This window comes from Condylura cristata, unplaced genomic scaffold (assembly GCF_000260355.1).
Source record: "Condylura cristata isolate star-nosed mole 26May11 unplaced genomic scaffold, ConCri1.0 scaffold00002, whole genome shotgun sequence".
NCBI lineage: Eukaryota > Metazoa > Chordata > Mammalia > Eulipotyphla > Talpidae > Condylura > Condylura cristata.
This window is the reverse complement of record NW_004567103.1, coordinates 5937241-5960258: the sequence shown is the minus strand read 5'-3', so window position 1 is coordinate 5960258 and position 23018 is coordinate 5937241. Positions and strand designations below refer to the sequence as shown.

At 42.0% G+C, this 23018-nt stretch overlaps 1 protein-coding gene across 1 annotated transcript in view; it reads left to right on the top strand.

Annotated features, from left to right (window-relative positions):
* Window positions 1–21573, top strand: part of COL4A3 (collagen, type IV, alpha 3 (Goodpasture antigen)) — a 121943-nt gene extending 100370 nt beyond the window's left edge. Inside the window, exons 34-52 of the mRNA XM_012728380.1 lie at window positions 274–408; window positions 2039–2137; window positions 2803–2892; window positions 3216–3355; window positions 5050–5176; window positions 5484–5564; window positions 5929–6027; window positions 6904–6951; window positions 8606–8791; window positions 9234–9364; window positions 10556–10628; window positions 12664–12735; window positions 12822–12947; window positions 13812–13910; window positions 16685–16897; window positions 17477–17654; window positions 17731–17845; window positions 18968–19140; window positions 19688–21573. Of these exons, the coding sequence (XP_012583834.1) occupies window positions 274–408; window positions 2039–2137; window positions 2803–2892; window positions 3216–3355; window positions 5050–5176; window positions 5484–5564; window positions 5929–6027; window positions 6904–6951; window positions 8606–8791; window positions 9234–9364; window positions 10556–10628; window positions 12664–12735; window positions 12822–12947; window positions 13812–13910; window positions 16685–16897; window positions 17477–17654; window positions 17731–17845; window positions 18968–19140; window positions 19688–19772 (2270 nt within the window). The 3' untranslated portion in view covers window positions 19773–21573. The remainder of the gene's footprint in view (window positions 1–273; window positions 409–2038; window positions 2138–2802; window positions 2893–3215; window positions 3356–5049; window positions 5177–5483; window positions 5565–5928; window positions 6028–6903; window positions 6952–8605; window positions 8792–9233; window positions 9365–10555; window positions 10629–12663; window positions 12736–12821; window positions 12948–13811; window positions 13911–16684; window positions 16898–17476; window positions 17655–17730; window positions 17846–18967; window positions 19141–19687) is intronic.
* Window positions 21574–23018: the final 1445 nt, after the last annotated feature.

Sequence of the window (23018 nt, the reverse complement as noted above, 5' to 3'; positions counted from 1 at the left end):
TCTTAGAGTGCAAATGGTTCTGAGAGAAGATTTCACTGTTTTCTATGTCCTTTTTCACATCTGAATAGAATCCTGTTTTCTCTCTGTAAGTTCATACCTCTCTCCTCATGGAGCAGCCTAAATAAGGAAACCATCAAGTTTTGTGCTCTGTTAGCCTTTCGGTTGTTTGTTTTATTTGCTGTGTTCTATTTTAGGGTTAGCATTGTTGACTGTCAAATGCTTATGAATGACTTAAGGAATTTAAAACATCCTGTGGCTGTTCCTCCCTTTTAGGTGACCTTGGAATGCCAGGAGCAAAGGGCGAGAAAGGACTTAAAGGATTTCCAGGCGAAAGGGGAGAAAAAGGAGTCACTGGCCCTTCTCAAATGGCCTACTTAGTGGGGGACAAAGGAGAACCAGGCCTCAAAGGTACAGACTTCCTTGAGGAACCAGAGTCTGACCTGGTTCTGTGACTGCGAAGTTTCCCAGGCAAACCCCTAGAGTTGACTGAGGAGGGCCCTGAGCAACAGGGTTTAACCCCCTGCCATCACAGCCAGCTGATGGCCAAACCCTGGACTCACATTGGGTCTTGCACAATAAGAAGTTGTCTCCTTAATGCATGATTATTTTTTGCTAAATTAAGCAGGTGACTTTGGGTCTCGTGTTTAAATCATCCCTGGTTTATTTTTAATTATAAGCCTCCAGCACCCCCCCTTTTGACAAGTGAACATGAACCACCTAGAAAAGTCCATAGAGAAAGATGCCAAAACAGAAAATTCCTCCCCAAAGTCCTCTTTTTCTGCCAGATACCAGGATGAATTTCTCTGGTTGCCTCTAAAAACTACTCATACACAGCATCCTGTAGAGAATGCTTACTAAATGATTACTAGATGAAAAGTATGTTTCAATTAAAAATGAATGCCCTCGAAATGTTGTTCATTGTTAGTTGTAGCCATTAAGCTGAATTACAGCAAATTATTTGAACAGGTTCTATAACAATTTATCTTTTATGATGAATATAACCAATGGGAAATCAGATTTTGAGAAAGCCCGGCTGTGATCTCGTTGACCAAACTTGAGACTAAAATTAACTTTAGAGAAATAGAGAACTGCTGTGTAAAATGAGAAGCAACTGGGTGGTAATAGTTTACATGGCTGTCCACTGAGTTGAACACTGAAAACCGGGGGAAAGGAATATTCTATCTCTAGGGTGCAGAACAACACCTGCTAACTAGATACTCAACCCTCAGCAGAGTGGATGAATACATCTTTGAGCAGGGAGCAGCCACCGAGGTGAATCTACTTGAGACAGGCACAAATTCAGGACATGGACAGATGGTCTGATGCTCCCAGGAGAAAGGGGGAGGAGTTTATTATTTACTTCGCAGTAAATTGCAATAGAGGTTGCTGAATATTTTTGAGCAGGAGAATGATGCCATCAAAGCATTTGGCAGGGAAGGGGTGTGGGGTGGAGCTATGGGAAGGTCATGGATTTTCCAGTTTGCAGAACTGGACTCAAATCCCAGCATTACCCTGGATGGATGGTCTGGGTTCAGATTTGCCCACTGACCTCCCAGAATCTGAGTTTTCTCATCTCTACCTCCATCTGGAAAGGTCCACAGATAGAATAAGGGGCCCTGAAGATTAAATAAGATAAATAACAGAAACCAGTGTCTGATGCCCTTGTTACTTAGTAAGTGATATTGGAAACAAATTAATGGAATCTTCTAAATAAAAACAATGTAGCGGTAATCCTCTGACATCGGTAAAAATTCCCAAAAAAAGACACTGTTTAGACCACTAATTCTTAATATATTTGTTTAAAGCATTAATACAATGACAACTGCTTCTGTGCTTTGAGACTCACACTAAGCACTATGCTGAAATTTGACTATATCAACTTATCAATCCTCTTCTTGGAAAGATGTAAGCCTATGTCTGCCCATACACTTAACTAATATGCTATGCTGTATTATAATTATGTCCCATCTACTTTAATCAAAAGTGATTAACCCTGATAAAATTCTAACCTGTATTTTAATGCGTGGTTTTGACTCAGGATTGGCAGGAAAGCCGGGTGAGAAGGGAAACAGAGGCCTCCCAGGGCCACCAGGCTTTCAAGGCCCCAGAGGTTTCCCAGGACCACCAGGACCACCAGGTATAGATGATTATTTAACAGAAACATCAGGTTTTAAGAGTTCCTAGATCTAGCTTCTAGACTTCAGGGACTGAAAATTTCAAAAAGAAATTTGCTGCTAAATTAAACCAAAATGAAAGTGTGTGTAGTCAGCCTGTGCTAATGAAAAAACAATAACATAAAGTTCCACTTTTGTGATGCTATTTTATAGGTATTATAAGCTGCCATTTGTCACAGTGTTATATAACACCACAGACAAAAATGAAATAATGCTTTACAAGTTTTCAGATTTGCTTCTTTGACAACAAATTACAGAGTAATTTTTTTAAACAAAGCAGCCCCCTGTGACCACATCAGTGATAAAACATACTGCAGGGCCATCAAATTTCATTATTACATTTGAAAATCTACTGCCATCTGGTTGCAGGAGCCCCCTCTTTCCTGCTGATGTTGGTCCAAGCCTAACTTTGATGTTTGAAATCCGTGTCTGCTGATAGGAATCTAATTTTATATTCCGGGGGTCCCCAACCCCTTCTTATATGAAGGTAGACGAGCACCTGAAATAGTACCTAAGCCAGCTGCTCTGGCTGCTCTGGAGTCATGTGTTTGTGTGAGCACAGTTATTATGGAGAGCTTCCCTATGTCCAGGGGCCATGTATGCATGTGATTATTTACTTGCTCTCAAGGCCCTAAAGGAGACCCAGGCAGCGACGGGTACCCAGGATATCCAGGACCACCGGGTATGCCAGGAAGCATGGGGAGCATGGGACTGCCAGGTAAGGCACCACTAGATCCCGCAAGCTCATGGTGGCTCCCGGTTCTAGATTTTCTGTGTTGCTTGTTGTTTTGGTTTTCCACTTAGTAGAGAGACATACAAAGACTATATTTACTTTTAGCCAAATGTACTCTTTGCAACCAGAGCTTGAATATGAACAGGTAAACTTTTAAAAGTGTGAAAATCAGCTCTTATAGCCATTTGATGCCTTAGTGATTCTGAGACGCCCACTTCTTGGGAGGCAGGTGGCTGGTACAGAGATTAATCTGAGCATGTCAAGTTCCTTGTGTTTACCACTTTGCCTGGTTTCTTTCCTAATTTCAGGTTCTAAAGGAATGAAAGGAACCCTGGGGCTCCCAGGTCACAATGGAAGACCAGGCCTGCCTGGTGCTCCTGGTCCCCAAGGAGATAAGGGAGAGCCAGGTTATCCTGAAGGTGTAAGGCCAGGACTGCCTGGACCAAAGGTACACAGGTCATACAAGCATTTATATTTTGGTGGCAAAGTGAGTCCTTTTAAATATCAAGTTTGCAGATTCAATGTGGGCAGAGAACATTGATAATATGGCCATATTTTTAGGCAATTATTTGGGTTTATTTTTAGTCTATCTCCATAACTGAGGATATTTATCACATAGCTGTCAATTCTTGAGTTTATTATATCTAGATGAAACCCCCCAAAAATTTCTCACAACTGATCCTGCAGTTTGTGTGCTACCAGAAAGAGGCAGAGATGCTGGCCCACAGTATCTGACAAGAAAGTGTATATTTCCCCTGTGATATGAAGTAGCCAGTCTCTACATGGACTCATCTCACACAGACTTATACATTTCCAAACCTTGTCATCATAAACAGTTCTTCAAATACAATAGATGTAAGGTAAAGTACTTTAGTGCATTATCAAAAACCAAGACCATCCTAAATATACTAAATATCCATCTAGTTATACTAGAAATTTCAGTAATTTCCTTCCATTAAACAGAAGAACTTCATCTTGTCACAATGTCTTCAGTACTTCATAGACTGGAAGTTGGATGTCAAACTCCTTGCTAGCATGTTGTACCAGGAACAGCCAGTTTGGTTTTTTTCCTCAACCTTTCTGTGTGGAGCAGTTACATTAAGATCCATAACTAGACAACTGGACACTGATTAGTAGAAATGTCCATAAATAGGGGTTTAACATAAGATCCTGTGTATCCTTCAAGACTTCTGAGAAGCCTACTTACCTGCTGCATTTAAATGAAAATTATTTTAAGGAGCAATGCAAATTTTTTAAAAGTGGGTGTTTTATTTTTTCTCATCATACTTTCAATAGTATTTGACTCCAAAAAATACAGAAATTGTTATTTAGAGAACCTTCTTCAATTCTCTTTTGAGCCAAAATATTACCACTTTTCTGAAAGATTTCCACCAATCATGTTGTCCTGCAGTAATAGCTTTAAAATACAAAAGAAAAAAATTTAGAAGCCAGAATAGTAACTGTTTACTACTTGGGGCACAAGCTAATTTCCTTTCCCCTTCATTTTTAGACTAGGTCCTCAGAAAACTAGAGAGAGATTCTTTCCATATTTTCTCAGTGAGGAGTTAAATTTGACTTAACTCACATTCTAATTATTAGTAATTTCTTTTAGATTTGGAATATTCCTAGGCAACCACAGAAGAAAATTCTAGAACTGCACATTGAACACAAAATCAACTGATTTGACCTTGCTGGCAATTCATAATAACAGGGGAGAATATTTTATTCAGCTCCCATGGGGATTTTGTTCATCATCCCAATTGAAATTATGCCTTTGTGTGATGATTTAATATCCACCTCCCCAGGGGTCTCCAAGGCTTCTGAAGGTAGGGGCTGTACAGACCCCATGTCTCTGAGGTTGCTGTTATGCTCCTGGTGACAGCCAGTGCACAGGTGTCTGTAGCCACAGAAGCGTCAGTTAACAAGACTCTGCAGTTGGCGTCATATCCTGCTGGTGCTGTCCTGAATTGGTTCAGTTTCTTTTTAAGGGAGCAGCATTCCGTCCCTCACACCTAGCACATGCAGCAGACACAGTTGCCAGAGAAATAAGATGATTAATAAACTAGTAAATAAACACAGTCCACACTTAAGTTCTAATCACTACCCTGCTTTATGAGAGCCTTAAACATATTTGAATTTAAGGGAGATCCAGGATTTCCAGGTGAAACAGGAAAGAAAGGAGAAAGAGGATTTCCTGGCGCACCTGGCCCTTTGGGGCCAGCTGGACCTGATGGTGCACCTGGAAGTCCCGGAAGACCTGGTCAGCCAGGTGAGTCTCCCCTCAAGATAACATTGAAGCTACTTTGCAAAGACTGAAAGATTCAGTGGATTTGCCGTTCACTCCCAACCAAACAAACAAATCAGATACAGAGTGACCCATGTGTTTGGTGTACACACACCTTCATGGCATCTGTGCTCTGCTTCCCGAAGAACCCGCAGCCAAAAAAGCCTTAATTAAGGTGACCAGCGGCAAGAGAGCTTCCTGTGAGCACTGTGGGATGAAAGAACTGACGGTTCCAGTCGCTGTAATCGTTTATCTTTTGGTTTCTTTGTCCCTTGCCTGCTCTCGCTCACAGGAATGCCAGGTCCTGATGGTGAGCAGGGATTCAAAGGAATCAGAGGCTTCCCTGGCTTTCCTGGCTTCAAAGGCTTTCCAGGTTCCTTTTTTAAAATCTCTTTTTCTTTCATGAGAGAGGCACATTTTCTCTTGGGGCTGGGATCTCTGTACACCTCTGTCTCTGATTTGCGACTGCTCTTTAAGGCAGCTCTCAAGTACTCAGTCTTCAGATCAAAATGCAAAAAATGAGTGTGGCATTCATACCTGCCTCACCCCTCACACAAGTGCCGGTGGGCACATCCCCAAGTGACAACCTTTTTTGGTAATAGTGATCTGTTTGCATGCTTACTATGAACTTCTCTTCACGTAAGAACGAGCACTTTTCCAGAACCCCATGTACCTGGTGTTTACATCAGGCATAGGTAGAAAGTAAATCCTCCCTTAGAATGGCATGTATTTTTCAGGTCCTCCGGGATTCCCAGGAGACCCTGGACCAATGGGCCCAAGAGGTGACCAAGGACGTGATGGAATTCCTGGCCCAGCAGGAGAGAAGGGAGAACCAGGTACACCTTGCTTATAACCTTAGACTTACTCATTTTATTTTGTACAGAATAATTAGTGAAATGGTAACTCTTCAGTGCTTTGGAGACTCTTCTCTGGTAAACTGTTGATTTTTTTTAATTATTAAATTTATTTTTTTGTACATCATTCTCCATTTTGTGCATTTTTTCATCTCAGTTGTAATCCCCATGGACTCCAATTCACCCATGTGCCATCACCATAGTCCCATGCGCTCTTCCCATCCCAGTTTTGACCCTGTTCCCTTCTCCACCCCTGTAAAATGTCTCTGGTTTATAGTTGTTCATTGTTTTTCATTTTTACTTTATTACAATTGCTTTTTTCCCCCTTATGCTCCTGCTATAAGTGAAACCATCTGGTATTTTTCTTTTTATTTCTGGCTTACTTTGCTAAGTGTGATCCCTTCCAGCTCTATCCATGTTGTTGCAAAAGGCATGCTTTTATAGTTTTTGATGGCTGTATAATATTCCATTGTGTTAATGTACTACATCTTCTTAATCCAGTCATCTATTTTTGGGCATTTGGGTGGATTCCACATTTTCCCTATTGTAAATAGAGCAGCAGTAAACATAGGTACAAGTGTCCTTTTGAATCAATGTTTTGTGTCCTTTGGGTAGATACCTAGGAGTGGGATTGCTGGGTCATATGGAAGCTCCATTTTTAGCAGTATGAGAAACCTCCAAACATCTTTCCATAGTGGTTGGACCAAGCAAACTGGTGATCTTTAACATGTTCCAAGGGTGTGGTTATTAAGCTTCTTGCTGTTGTGAAAGTAAAATTGACCAAGTCAGGTAAATCATGTACATGGGATGATATCAACCATAGATGAAGTAGTCATATGCCAAAATGCTCTCTTTCAGGACTGTCGGAGGTACTTCCAGGCCCCAAAGGGAAGACTGGTGCTCCAGGTGAGCAGTCCTTCTCCCTGAGCCCAGAGACATGAACTTTCAAGGACAGAAGCCAAATCAACGTGTCTGATATATAAAATAAGCTTGACATATTGAATTAAAGAAGTCCCAATGGCAATGTAGGATGTTTATGTTCTCAGTATTCATGTAAAAATGCTCAGTTATTAATGATGACAACGAAGTGGATGCATCAGAAAAGTGATCTGATTTGGGAATTTCCTTCTATGACAGTCAGGAAAAATAAAGACTTCCTGGGCCTGATTATTGGCATGTTTATATCACCTCATAAGAGGACAGAGGTGGAATTAATGGCTTCTCGGTGAGCATCACTTCCTGCTCTTCTGGGATGCCTATTATCATTGATTAATCCTCTTCCCACCTTGTCATCATCATAGGTCTCATGGCCAGAACCAGTCTTTTGTTGACGGTTACTCAGTAACACTCACCATGTCTCAGTCAGGGTGATTTACTGAACATTTCATTTACAGCTCACATGAGATTTTTGTTTGATAGATTACCAGCCTAGGCTTCCCATGCCAGTGTTGTAAAAGATAAGAAACTTCTCCTGAGTTTCCCATTTTGCCAGACATAGCTTATTTGCACCTTTATTGACGCTTCTAAGTCTTGGGCCCTGTGGATAGAAGTGATTTCTCAGCGATGAAGCCTGCAGCCCACAGAGGCCTCTGGCTATGATTCATCCGAGAACCAGGCTAGGCTGCTGCTGTTGGAAATACAGAAGAGCAGCAACTGCCAGAACAGGCTACAGAGCACCCAGCTCTCACCAGTCCTTTGCACGGTCTAGTTTTAGAATTATGCTCAAGAGAAATTCCTGCTCATTTTCCTGGGCTAAGCCCACAGTTTAACCATTTGGAATGAGAACACATTAGGATGTGATTGGAAATAGAATTTGACATAAGCAATCAGGCTTTAAGTAAAATGACGTCAAAATATAGCAATCAGTCTTATTATGTGAGTAGTTGATGATACATCCCAAGCCCTCTAAGGCAGCTGAATGTGGAGAAGTTATTGAGTCTTGGAGGTGTGAATCTTTTTAATGAGTTTGAATTCTCCCAAGTCCTAAAAATAATCTCATATAATTAAACAAGGAAGCATTTTTTAAAGAAGATTTATTTATTTATGCAAATAGAACCGGGGTACAGGCCAGAGGTGCAGGGGCCGTGAGAGGACTCACCAGAGACAGAGTGGGGAGCAGAACAGGCAGATCCACTGAAACTCACTGCTGAGGGGAGCAGTGGGGAGACAGGAGAGGTCTGCTGTGCCTTGTGGTTCAGCTCCCTGGTGGGGGATAGAACTCATGCTGAGATGGCCCAGGCTAGCTTTGTAGTGCCAAGTTTCAATCTCTTGTGCCAACATGGTGGGCACTAGTTTAAATAGTTTAAATTGTTTCTATCATCTGTGGCTAGCTTTAACCTGTTGTGCCACCAGGGAGAGCCAACAAGAAGAGGTGTCGAGGCTTGGAGGTGTTAGTCTTTTTAATTAGTTCGAATTCTCCTAAACCCTTAAAAAAAAAAACCATATAATTAAACAAGGAAGAATTTTCTTAAAAAAAAAAAGATTTATTTATTTATGCATACAGAACTGGGGAACAGGTGGAGGGGTGTTAGGGAAAATTACCAAACTTTTTTCTTCGCAGGACCCAAAGGGGACCCGGGAGCCCCAGGCTTGCCTGGCCTTCCAGGCAGGAAGGGGTTACCGGGAGATGTTGGGCCACAAGGACCCACAGGCATGGCAGGACTCCCTGGGGTACCCGGTGATCCTGGCATATTCATCCCTGGCCCAAAAGGAAATCCAGGTCCTCCAGGCCCAAGAGGAAACTCAGGTAGGGGCTTCTTGTAGCTAAGAGAATGAGGAGACTGTTTGACATCAAGGCTTCCATCCTCTTCTGCTGTGATCTTGCTACGCCCCGGCTTCTCTGCTCCTCCCAGTCCACTTCTTCCGCAGAGTGTTGTAAAACGTTGATGTTGAAAAACATCGTAACTATCAATTTGATGAGCCTGAAAGCGGGCCATGTATCCACTCACCATTTGACTGAGCTTGCTCTGTCTGGGCAGAGTCCGTCAGGAAGGCACAGCTGCTAGCAACCTGAGCCAGACGCCTGACGGGCTTGATCTCAGCCATCTTTGCCAGAGTCCATTCCGCTCCATGGGGGAGGGGCTGTCTGGGTGATGACAAGGCCCGCGGTTTGCTTCAGGTTCAGAAGCCCCTCATGGAACCTGCCAAGTTCTGTGACTGGCAAGACTGAGGGATTTTTGTGAATTTAGGTGAACCTGGTCCCCCCGGTCCTCCAGGAAGTCACGTAAAAGGCATAAAAGGAGAAAAAGGGTTTATGGGCCCGCCTGGACCCAGAGGTCCTCCTGGAGCCATAGGAGAAATTGGGCCTTTTGGCCCTCCGGTAAGTGGGGGAAATTACTTTGACTTCTTATGTTCCTCTAAATCCATTGACTGGACCAGATATACTCAGAAGCAAGAAAAAAAAATCCCATTTGTGATGTTGCTGTGCCACTCAGTATGGGGAGACAGGAAGGCGCAGGGAATCCAGGATCTCACTGATTGGGCTTCTAGGAGGCCTCTCCTACTAGTACCTTCTAGTGATCTATGCTTGACCACTCTCTACAGCACCCCTGACCCTTACTTGTTTAGAATGGACAGTTCTGGTGATGGAATCCTCACATCTAGAATTTGGGGATAAGCCTAGGTGTCAATGTCATTTTTCTCCATTAATAAGCTTTTGAAGTTTCCTGTGCTGTCCTGTTATTTATTTTCTCTCCATAACATACATTCCAGTGTTTGCCAACCACTGCCATTGTCTTCTGAGTGTTTTCACCCAGATGAACACCTGGATCTTCCCAATCCAGTTTAACCTCTCTTCAGCCCGCCTCTACCCCCAAATAGACCCAGATTTATCAGCGTCTCCCTTAAAAGTGTATCCTGTGGGACAAACTCCTTCCAGGAGTAAGAAGTGGCTGGAGGAGGGAAATGTCTCCCTGTCCTGAGTATCACCTGTTTATCCTTCGACCTAAAACTCTTGGGCAGCCACATCCTCACACTGTCAGCTTATGGTCAAAAACATCCACCTGCCTCTTCCTCATAAGCTGCTACTAGTTGTTCTCCGTGACCTCTTGCCGCCCCTGCTGCTGCTGCTGCTGCCTTGGTGCGGACTGTTCCATTTATCTTTCTTAAATGCCATCTTGTTCACTGGGCCAGGCACCGGCCTATTAAGAACTCTCCATTCCTAATCTCTCATGCAATATCTTGGCCACCTTCTCTACCTCCTTCTGACCAGCACATTGGAAAAGTCTGACTCTTTTGCTTCCATCAAGCTCCAGGAGACTGATGAGGAAATTGATTATGTCATAGATGTTCATGTTTTCCTCAGTGAGTGGTAATGAGAGAGACTTTGGCATTGCTCTCTATCACTTTAAATGCCCTTGATACTTGGTTTCCACCGTCAACCTTTTTAACTTTAATTTTTTGAAGAATAGGAGATGTAACCATTTCCAGTCTTAGGCATCTCTCCTGTCCTCTGTTCTTTGAAAGTTGCCAACTTAAAATGGGTCATTCTGTTCCCTTTTTTAAATTATAGGGAGCACCAGGTAGCCCAGGAATGCCCGGACTCAGGGGTGATCCTGGATACTACGGATTTCCAGGCATGGAAGGTACAGATGTTTGCACTGCTTTTTGGATACAAATGCAATGGCCGTGGTTCCTATTTCAAGGCATATAAGTGTTCAGTGGACTCCCAGAGTCACCAAAGGCAATTTGGGTTGGTCCAGGAGGACCTCAGTCTGGGAGAAGAAGGAAGACCCACTAGCACCAGATCCTGTGGGCCTTCAGGGTAGAAACTACCGAAAAACTAAAACCAGTTACCTTTGAGAGTAGTGGCCTGCACTGGGTTTGAGGATGGTGGGTGGCATCAGTAGTGATAGGATTGTTTTGAATTGTTTGTTTTACCTTGTTCATGTGTTATAACTTTAAAAGGCAGGGGGGAAATTGCCAAACTATTTGTAGAGAAAAGTAAATAAATTCTGATAGGTAGATTTAAGCACTTGCTTTCTAGGGAACATGTAATATATTTTTAGATTTCTAACCAGATCAATTACTATAATTTGGGGGCTTTTAGGTCTAAAATAGTCACACACATTTAAACTTCAGGTCGCAGCAAAGAACTTTCACCTGAAATCAAATGGTTATGTAAGGAAAGTGTCACCTCCCAGTTCACCCCCTAGTCCAACAACAATAACAGATGGATGTTCTGGCCATATTTGCCTTTCCGTTATTTCCTCGAAACCTGCAAGAACCAAGGTCCCTATCCTCTTCCCCAGTAAAGCCATTTAAGTGTATATTAAGCAACTACAGAGTACTAAAAACAAGTTTTGACCAAAACCAATAAAAACCAAATTCTCGAATCTTCCATAGGGTCCTATGAATTTTGAAGGAGTTTCAGATGATCTCAGCTGGTTAAATAGTATCACTTTTGTACTGCTCAGAACTGCTATCAGAGACTACAAAGATACAAAATAAAAGTGTAGCAAAGTGAGCAAAGCCATAATTTCACTAAGGAAAACTTTTCCAGGACCTAGGAAAAACTCAACAAGGTCCTAGTTCAACTAATCTCCAAGAAGCAAAGTAGGGAAAGAGCGCCTGGGAGGAGCGTACTACACTTTGCTGGGGAGTACTGGCAGGCAGCCTGGGGGACACGCAGGCACCTCAGCAAAGGAATAGCTACGATTTGAAAAACAACAGACAAAAGAAACCCACTAAAGAAAGGGGCATTCTCTTGAAGCACCTATGGGTGTTAAGAGAGGAGACTCACAAAACCAGTTATCTTGAACTATGTTCCATGAAGCACATTTAATGACCCTCTTACTTTCAGGGTAAAACCATCAGCGGGCAATACTGATGTGTTTGCACTTCCCTATTTGAAAAGTTTTAATCACCAAGGAGAAAATTATGTAACCTTCTTCTGGTATATTCAAGTAAATATTAACATCTCTCTCAACTTCTGATACCAAGTATTTAAGTTGTAGTTTATCAGTTAACTTTTTACTGTAATTGTTTTATTCTGTGTTTCTAGTAAAATTTTGATAGGAAGTTCTTTCTAATGTTAAATCCATGTTATTTCAAGATTCTTTATAAGAGAATAGTTCTCCAAATTAGTAGTTCTTGACAACTAGTTTTGGTCCAAGGCTATAGATGTGGGAGTGATACCTTCCCACCCTGTTAGTTTATAGCAAGGCAGATAGTCTACTTGGCTGCTAGTAAAACAAGAGTAATAAGCTGAGTAAGTAGATAACTAGTAGGTAACTATGAAAATCAGGCAATGTAATTCCCCAGGAAGTGCTAAAGTGGGTTGAATGCCATTTTTTAATCTTAAATATTAAATTGAATTCATTTCTGTGTTTAAAAATTGAACTCTTAGAAACTCTTCCCCTTCAAAGCTAAGCTACAAATTCCTTAGTATCTAATTATAAATTATATTTCTTCATAGTCATTACACATGACTGACTAGGCCCAAGCAAAGTGGCAAGCCTCTCGTGGAGGTGATGGAGTTACAGCCATTGTCACCGAGCTCAGAACCCCAAGTCACAGCCTGCACATCTGTCCTTAGAATTGCTCGTCAACCTGAAAGCCAAGCAAACTCAGTGTTCTAAGTAGAGTCACGTTGCCTTTTTTATTCCCCCCCCCCCGAAGGAGAGAAGGGTAATCCAGGATTTCTGGGACCAATGGGACCTCCAGGGAGAATTGGGCCAAAAGGACCACCAGGTAAATGTCATTTGCTTGGTATTGGCGGACTTGAAGCAAGGTAATTCATCAATGAGTTCTCCCTCCTCTTCTGTCCATATCAACAGGTGCACGTGGAGACCCTGGCACAGTGAAGATCATCTCCCTTCCAGGAAGCCCAGGGCCACCTGGTCCACCTGGACCCCCAGGGATGCAAGGAGAACCTGGACCCCCGGGACCACCAGGAAGGCAAGGTGTGGGACTAGCAGCAAAGGCTGAATTGAGAGGAAGTGGCTGAACCAAAATATGAGTGAAATACTTTAGAAGCCAGCAATACAACTTCACAGATAATGTTAAGCACACAGTGCTTTTTAGGAGTAAACTTGTTTTACTCTTGAAACTCTTGGAATAATAGACCTTTGGGCTCTGTTGAATTTATGGAAAATCAGGGTGCAAATTACAAACTTGAGCAAATATATTTTAGAACGTTTGTATTTCTTTTTATTAATGTGTCTTCTCTGAACAACTGTCAGTCTAAGAGCACTGACCTTTTTAAATGTAAAAAGCATTGAATAAACCTGAGTTTAGGTTGTTCTGCCTCTGCATAGCGCTCGAGAATGTAACAAAATGCAAATGTACAGTTAATGTTATGAAATCTTTTCAAAACATTGGTGAGTAGCCATGTTTTATTCAGTGTAGAAATTGAAATAACCCTTTAATATAGGTTTAGTATATTGCATAGACTTCTGAATGGAATGCTATGCCCTAAGTTTGCTGGAGTTGCCTGGGAGAGAAGACATAAGCAATATGCCTTCTTGCTTGGCTCAGTACAAAGGCGTAGCAAATTCTGAAACAAAATAAACCAAAATGGCAGCACAATTTTAAAGTGCTGTGTGTGTCAGATATGCCTGGTTTATTCTTGAGGGTCTTTTTTATGCCCTGGGCAAGTTCGTGGAACAAGATTGATAAACAGCTGTCCCATGTGCACAGGGTAAGAGTCTGCTCAGTTCACAGGGCTTTTGCTACTTGAACTGGGATGTGCAGATAACCAGGAATGGTTAGTCACCCTACTCTTTAGGCTAAGTTAGCCACTAATACAACATTGGGTTTTTCTCTAGGACCCTGTGGGCCAAGAGGTGAACCAGGCAGGGATGGAAGGCCAGGAACTCCTGGCCCAGTTGGAGAAAAGGGCTTCAAAGGCTATAAAGGAGCAAAAGGTAAGTACAACATGCTTGTATCTTTCATGGAAAGGGCTGTTTTGACAAGCAGACCTGTTTTATTTGAGTGTGTGACCACACTCGTAATCGGCAGCCTTCAGTTCCCGTTGTTCAGATCAGTGTGGAAGCAGAATGTTCATTTGGAAGACGATTTAAAACTCATCAAGAATTATAGGAATACACTATTCTTTCTAGCACTTTATTGAGTAGCTGTACTCCAAATTTTTAGCCTGTGGACAAATAGAACTACTGAAACATGAATTCCACATTCGGAAAAGTCAATAGTCTTTAATAATTTATAAGAGTACTTAGCTAATGACATTTCCCTAGAGGAGTGACAGAAAAGCATGTTGTTAGAAAAACATTAACTTGATATGAATAGAAGAGAAATATAATATTCTTTTTTAGGAAAGCTTCCTTTTTACTATGCCATTCTTGAATGCAACGCAGCAATTCACATGTATTCTGAAAAAGAGCCACTGAAGTATTTTAGTCTGAACAAAAACTGTGTCAATTTGCTACACATCAATAAAAATCACCTTCTAGAAAAGTTCTAGATGTCCACATCTTATTTTCCTAGAATTGTTGATTTTGTTTAAAGTATGGGAAAAATGGTAAACATGACTTTTATGGGAAAATGCCTAGAACTATAATAAAACTGTTAAGATTAAAGTTTGAAATATTTAAAAATTCAAATAGAAATGTGAGTAATAAAATATTAATTACATAGTCACTCATGACTTCATATAGCCATGTGTGCATTTTAAAGCACTATTAATCTTCTGACTTTCCTTACAGTGGGCCTTTCAGTGTGTCAAAAATAAAACTCTGATCAATAATTCTATTAATTTAAAGACTTTACTGACCACGTCTGGGTCTCAGAGCAGGATCACAGAAAGGCTAAGAGCACTGCCAGAATGCAAATTGTGTTAAGACTTAAGCAAGTGGACAGTCCCAGCAGTGGAAGGCACAGGGGAGGTGAAGGTATAAAAATGTAAGAATGGCCCTCCCTGGGGACGCAGCGGGTTAAGGCACTGCACTAAGAAGCTTAGGCGTGAGTTCGATCCCCTCCTGCCCCGGAGGTGACCACATGGCATAGCAGACTTCTCCTGACCCACCCACTGCTCCCCTCAGCAGTGTACTTTGTCAATCTGCCTGTTCTGCTCCCCATTCTGTCTCTGGTGAAGCCTCTCACCCTCCGCATCTCTGGCCTGTACCCCAGTTCTGTATGAATAAATAAATAAATCTTTAAAAAAAAGATGTAAGAATGACCAAGGGGCCTAAGAGTTAAATAGTACTGGTAGAGATGGAGCTCTTTGGTCTCTTTCTTGAAGTGCTTACTTGCATAGGTTCCTCTGGTTCCTGTCCAGCTCAGCTCATCATTCCACATTCTGTGCAGAGACCTGGAGGCATCTTTTGCATGGAGTGAAATGCAGCCAAGTAGTTGTTAGGAAAAGTGAACAATATGTATCTTCCTTATCTGATATATTAAATATGGCAAGTTTGAGCTTTCTCAAAAGATGAGTCTGAAAATATTGCATTTGGCCTATGTTTAATTCCCCAAAATGAGCCAAGTCTGTGGAGAAGACAGGAATGGGTAAAATAGGGGCTTTAGCAGGTCCCAGTGAAAAGTCCTGACTTCTGAATTGGGACTCACCTAGGGCGCAGCCTGGCTCTGGGGCACGTTGTTTACAAACGACACCTGCACACCCAGCGCCCATCATCCTCCGCACCCTAACGCACCACCAACAGTGGGCTAGGCAAGTAGGGTACAGTACAGTGTCAGTGGAAATGTGCCAGGGCCAGGAAGGTGGCAGTGCCAGAATCTCTAATAATTGCTGCTGGAGGACGAACACGAGAGGGCAAGGCACAGGCCCAGGGAAAGGCAGCTCACTGGTGCTCGGTCAGAAGGTGCCAGGTGTGGACTAGCCTGCTCCACGTGCAGCGGAAAAGCATGGTGTAAAAACACTTACTTGGGTTCCAACTCATATAAGTAAAAGACGTGCACTTAATACAACGAACAAAAAAAGAATAGAAGTCCTTGATGATCTCATTTGTCGTACTAACCCGAAATTTTGTTCAAGTTTGCACCTTTGGAAAGTACTATCCAATGACAGTTGTTGAGTTTATCAATAGCAGAAGTGGTTTTTGATTTATCTCCTTGAATAGACTTCCAGACTGTAGCTATGTGACTTCTCGGTTTCCCACAGTGTAGGGGCTGCATTCATTTAACCGTAAAGGCTGGACATCCATAAAGATACACAGCACAGGGCCACAAACACCTGCTCACCTCACACACACACACGCACCTCAGAAGTGTCGTAAGATAAACCAGTCAGCATTTCACAGCATTTAGCTGTGTTCTAAGCTCCTGTCGTTAGGACATCTTTCTATATTAGGTGTGAGCAGATACAGACAAACTTTTCTTTTTAAAGATTTATTTATTTATGCATACAGAACTGGGGTATAGGCCAGAGGCTTAGGGGCGGTGAGAGGCTTCACCAGAAACAGAGTTGGGAGCAGAACAGGCAGATCGACAAAGTACACTGCTGAGGGGAGCAGCCGGCGGGCCAGGAGAGGTCTGCCACACCATGTGGTCACCTCCTGGGCAGGCGGGGAACGAACTCATGCAGAAGTGGCTTTAGCTTCTTAGTGCTGTGCTTTAACCCGCTGCGCCACCAGGGAGGGTCCCCAGACAAACTTTTAAATTAGTATTTTGGGAAAACAAGTTGGCGCTTTCTTTGTGTTGCCCGTGTGTAATGTGTTTCTCAAAGGACCACCTGGAAGGGACGGACCACCAGGAATGAAGGGGATACCTGGAGAACCAGGACCACCTGCCCCCGTGGAGGGAGTGAGGGGCTTCCTCTTCACGCGGCACAGCCAGACCAGAGCGACCCCCCTGTGTCCAGAGGGTACAGAGCCGCTCTACAGTGGCTTTTCTCTGCTTTTCGTACAAGGAAATGAACAAGCACTTGGCCAAGACCTGGGTAATGTCCCAATTTCTAATCACTTTGCTTCACCTCTCCAGGTTATAAATGTGTAGAACATGAGGTACTTGCCTCTGAAGTTAGGTGTAAACGAACTCCCAGTATCTTGAAGCAGTTTTCAAAGAGAAAAAGGAAAGCACTGGCTTCGTGTCTAATTTTCACTGTGAAACACAAGGCTGTGGCTTGTCCTGTTTAATAATGCAGAGTAATTTTCACATAAACCACCATCTGTTCTTTAACCATAAAGTAACATCTGTCTAACACTTTGGCTATTACCTACAGATGAAGAACTTGGAATACTTTGAAGTAGAGACATGTTTACAACATGTCTACTCTCCTTAAGTTCTAGATGGATTAGAAAGGACCACAGCCCATGTTAAGGGTGGGAGAAGGAGGATTTGTTTGTTGAATGTTGACTTCCACTGTTGCTGAAACTTTTCAGCAACATCTCTTGCAATACTTCTTTTATTATCATTCTCCTGTTTGTGTCCATTTGTGTTTGAATTTGGCTCTATGTTGTGACACACTCAGGATAATTTTCACTGACTGAAAGTGACTCGGGACCTGATGTTTTATTAGGAACTCTAGGCAGCTGTTTGCAGCGATTTACTACGATGCCATTCTTATTCTGTGACCCCAATGATGTATGTAATTTCGCATCGCGAAACGATTATTCATACTGGCTGTCAACACCAGCTTTGATGCCAGTGGACATGGCTCCAATTACTGGCAGGGCCCTGGAGCCTTATATTAGCAGGTAAACATCTCATCCCTGAGTTTCATGATGGGATCAGGTAACTCCCTTCCCTGGTAATGAAATGTGCCTGTTTCAGATGCACCGTCTGTGAAGGGCCTGCGGCGGCCATTGCCATCCATAGCCAGACCACTGACATCCCCACATGTCCCCAGGGCTGGCTCTCTCTCTGGGAGGGATTTTCTTTCGTCATGGTAAGGAGAAAAGGACAGAAAATTCATCATAAAGATGATCTCTAGGACCTCACATTGTTTTGGGTGAAATGTGCCACCGACATATGTTTGCAATTTGGCAAATGTATATCTTTTCACTTTGTTTTGTTACTGGTAAATGATGGTGCATTTTTCAAGACATGGTTCTTAGGAGGAAATTACCAACAAGCTCTAAATAAGACCTCTAAGTGAATATTACCTCTCAATTTGTTGGTAATAAGATGCCTATTTTTTAATGTGGCAGCTTTTGAATATTAACAGCTCTGTAGTATTTATGAAAACCTTGCCAAGTAGTTTCTATCCTCTACAGTTACACAAATAAAAATGAAGTCATATCACCAAGGTCTCACAAACTATTACAGGGTTAAGTTAGGACCTCACCCCTCGTCTTTCTGCTTCACAACATTTGTTCTTTATGCTGTACCCTTCTGAAATTCATGTGAAGATGTGAACTTCGGAAGATAGTTTCATAAAGGCAAATGACGAAATGTAGAGACTGAGCAATTCTGATAGCTGCACATGTGTGGGTAGTGATGGTTGGTAGGACCAGTTATGATACGTTACGGACACATTATTCCCCCTTCCTTACTCAGAGCCATCCACCCATCCAGTCATGAACTCATCAGTCATTGAACACTTACTATGTGTCCTTAGCTCTATGCACTACGAATACCAACAGAGAACCAAGGATCCTGCTTCATGAATATGTTAATGAGGAGATACACATGGCAAGAAGACAAAAATTACAATCATATAATGCGTTCAGATGTGAGCAATATAGCAAAGGAGATAGAGGCAGAGGGGAGACTGTGACAAGGATGAGTTCCAGGAAAATCCCTCAACAACAAAGAAAATCAGACCTAGATTCTAGGCAGAAAGATTCAGGCAGAGGGAACAGCTTTTACTTTCTTTGTGATGAATTTTCCTCAACTGGGAATTCACGTGGCATGCTAGTAAATCTGAGTAAAGAAATTTAAACAGTTGAAGTCATGCCTTCTGTTTGTTTTCATTTTTTAATTGTCTTGGGTTTAAAACAAAAAGTTGTGCACTGAAAATTTGAGCCTTGTGGCCAGGACTGCCATGTGTATGTTTTTCTTGTGCTAGTTCACGAGTGCAGGGTCTGAAGGTGCAGGGCAAGCCCTGGCCTCCCCTGGATCCTGCCTGGAAGAATTCCGAGCCAGCCCCTTTATAGAATGTCATGGCCGAGGAACGTGCAACTACTATTCGAACTCCTACAGTTTCTGGTTGGCGTCATTAAACCCACAAAGAATGTTCAGGTAATTATTAAAAGTCAAGTTTAATCTGGGGGCTCAGCTGTGGGCTACTCAAAGGTTGCCTGTCTTAGATTTTCGTCACCTGTGTGTGGATTAACTCACAACGGTATACCAAGCCACGGTAATCTTGTTTAGCCTTAACAGTCCAGTTGACAAATGTTCTAGAGTTAATCCATAGCCATGGCTTTGTACTACCTGAGGAGTAAAGTTTAAGAAATGTGATTTTTATCTTCATGAAATACAAACTATTGGATGAAACCATGAAGTAAGCTGTTCATTTTCATTAACTGCATTGGAAGTGAATAATGCAACTGGCTTAAAGAGGCCAAAAAAAAAGTGATCTCTAAGCTTTTGCAAGGCCCGTATTTCTGTAGTGCTGTTAAAATGTGACTAAAAGAATAAAATGTTCACACACATACTTTTTCAGAAACATATCTCCTGCAATTAGATGAACTACAGTAATTCCTACAATTGTGAGGAAAATTCAAATATGGCAAGAGATCCCTTTCTATATACAAAATGATGTATTTTTTGGTTTTGTTTATTTCAGAAAACCTATTCCATCAACTGTGAAAGCTGGGGAATTAGAAAAGATAATAAGTCGATGCCGGGTGTGCATGAAGAGTAAATACTGAAGAAATCAAAGAAAATAGAAGAAATCAAAGAAAATAGAACTGATGTTTTTCATCCCAAATAATCAAGGAACAATGGAGAGCAAGCATTTATTAGGATATTTTTCTTTAACCAACAGTATTGCTCTATGGCAGGTTGGAACAAAGCTTCTGTTTGTTTCTCTACCCAACAGAGCATTTTTTAAGTTAGTTCATGAGCCTGATCTCCAAGCCTGTCTGTTTCAAAGTTGTGCTAGCTGGATAGCAGAGAAGGCCAACTGGGTGCTCTATTTGTATAAAGTGTGATGCTCAGGTTAAGGACTAGTCTCTGGTGCTGGTGCCCTGGGGTTCGGGGCCCCCCACTAGCCCCTCCAGACTTGCCCCTCCCAGGGCTATGTTTGACAATGAGGGGTGGCAGGGCTCTATCCATGTGAGACTGTTTCCCACCCCCTTCCTGGAACTTTAGACCCCACCCAGGGAAGGGGCTGGGGTCAGTGGGGAAAATGACTACATCTGGGCTTACAGACCTGTGGAGTAACCCCAGGCCTGAGGGAACCAGAAGTGAACTGAGGACTATGGATTTTCTGGGGTTCTTGCACACGTCCCCAAGACTACGGCCAAAGTGGAGGTCCTTGGATGGTGTCATAACAGCCTTGGGGATCTGTATTATTGGGTTTTGTGTTTTTCAATGATAGCTTGTCCATTGAATTCATTTCACTGAAGCAACATAGCCCTCTTGTGTTCAAAAGAGGTTCCTCCTCACTGACTTCATTTTTGATCGAGCCCCTTTACACCTGCACTCTGAAAAGCAACCAGTTATGATTTCTTTTACCAGCACATCCGCCCACTTTAGGGTGCTGCTCACGTGCACCCTTTCCCCCATCCACACATGTTGGTGCAGCCCTTTACTCAATGAGTCGCTCCCTCCTCAGTGAAAGAAGGTATTTATTGGCTGATAGGACTCAGAATCCTATTTTTCCTGTCCTCTAAATATTCCACTCACCCTGGTTATTTACAGATTTATTCTGTTATGTAAAAGCATCTTTTTATATTCCATAGTCTCGCAAACCATGTTGAAAGCATGCATTGTTAAAACTCTTGGAGTACAAATTGTATAGCTTGGCAGCTGGAAGTCGCAAGACTTGCTTTTCCGGGCGTTGATACATTCCTAAGTTACTTAATTCAACTTAACAAGCTTCTTATTCAGCACCAAGCCATGCCCCAGGCAGTGTGCTAAATTTATAAAGCTACTGAGGGGAAAAGAAGAGCCTTGTCTCTGGTCTAATGTCCCAGGGAAGGTAACTTCCGGTTTCTGTTAAGAATCCCTCATACAGGAGTTGTTTTTCTCCCCCATTGGTTACTATGTCACTGTTCTTTTTTCATTATTACTAGTTCAGTAGGCCTGACTATGGCCAGGAAGAGCCCAGGACTTCTGAGCTTCCTTTAGACTTCTGAGAAGCCAGGGTCTGGACAAGGTTAAGAAAAGAACGATCTGCAAAGTACCGAAGATCAGTTCTTCTTGGTGCTGTCACTACTTAGTGAATGTCCCAGGCCAGTCAGGCTGAGACAAAGCTCTGAAGGTGCTTTTTCATCCCTCCAGGTGGAGTTGGTGGTGCTGATATTTAAATTCAGGTTCTTCAACCTCAATTGCTTGGTGAGAAGGTGATGATGACCTGTGGTGAAGGTCCTTCCCTGCTCACCTGACTGCTGTCAATGCATTTACTCATTATTTAGACTCGTCTAAAATTATGGCTTTCTTGCTTTAAAAATATCCTGTTGTCCTGATTGTACTTTAAAGGCCTATGGGACTAGCTGACCACAAACCCTCAGCAGGCTAGTACTTCTGAGTGAGGTGGAGGTGGGGGGGGGTGGTGGTGGTGGTGGCTGGACCAGGAGCAGCAGCAAGGAACTTGCCATAAATATAAATTACAGGGCCCACCTCAGACCTGCAGACAGAAACTCTGGAGCGCAGACCCAGAATTCTGAGTTTTCACAAGCCCTGTAGGTAATTCTGCTGCACTGTGAAAAGTGCTTTGGGCGACACCCAAGAAAATAATTCCACAGGCAGTACCAGGTACAGCCAGCTAGCATACTCCGTCCCTGTCTGTCTCAAAGTTCCCAACTGCGAACAGATGTAAGGGCATCTAATTTTGCTAATAAGTAAAAACCCTAGGTTGGTGCTAATGCCGGATGACTGACCTTGGCTTGTCCCCAAGCCTTGGTCTCCTCTTACCTTCTCATCTGTGCTGGACTTCTGAGGAAGACAAATGATGCTAAAAGCCTAAATTCCAATGAAATCACATTAATAGTTAGTCAGTCATGCTTCTAAAAGGAATGTTAAAGCACAGCTTATGTGTCTGACTTTCAGGATATCTGTCTGTGAGACGCATACAAAGTTGTTAAAATTTGACCTTGTAGATAATCTGTGTGTAATTTGTTTCTCATACATTCAAGGCTTTGACTTTGGCATTTCACAGTGTGCTAAAATAATGATTTCTCAGAGGTCTCTTATTTTTTGCAAGATAAACTTTATTAGGTAACTTATTTGTAAGAATATTACAGTGATGCTTAAAGTTGAATTTTATTGCTAATTTAACTTACAAGGATTTTTTTCTATGATTTAAATTAATTTACTACAACTAAACTTAATTATTTACTTTATAACCAAATGAAATATATTAAAATACAGACTATTATATATTATTGACTATTTTATATTATACATCCTGACTAAATTACAATATTGTAATGTACTAATATTTCTATAATTATTGCTAAAATGTTTTATTAAATTTTCTGAGAATAAAATTTTTAAAGTTGTGTCTGGTCTTTTTTCTCAAAGATGGAAATAAATTATTTATTGAATTTTAAAAACAATAGGTGTTCACTGTACAATGAACAAAACAGGAATTATGAAGAATGTAAAAATTTCCATGATCTAGCCTTCCACTCCCACCTGCCAGACTTTTTCCCTGTAAGTATATTTTTAAACAAGAAATGGGATTTTTTTTAAAAAATCCAAGATTTTCTTTAAAAAAAAACATATTTTTAAAAAGACTTATTACACTGTGGGCATAGTTTCACATCACTGGACGAGAACCAATCATGGTTTATACTCTCTCTCTTGGGGATTTGGTGAGAACCAAATATAGGCAAAACGGTAACTGAATTTGGAGAACCAGGCTCAATTTAAACTTTCACATCGATATGGCCCCCTATTGATTTTTGTACCCTATTGTTTTTCTAAAAATGCTGACATTGCTCAAAACC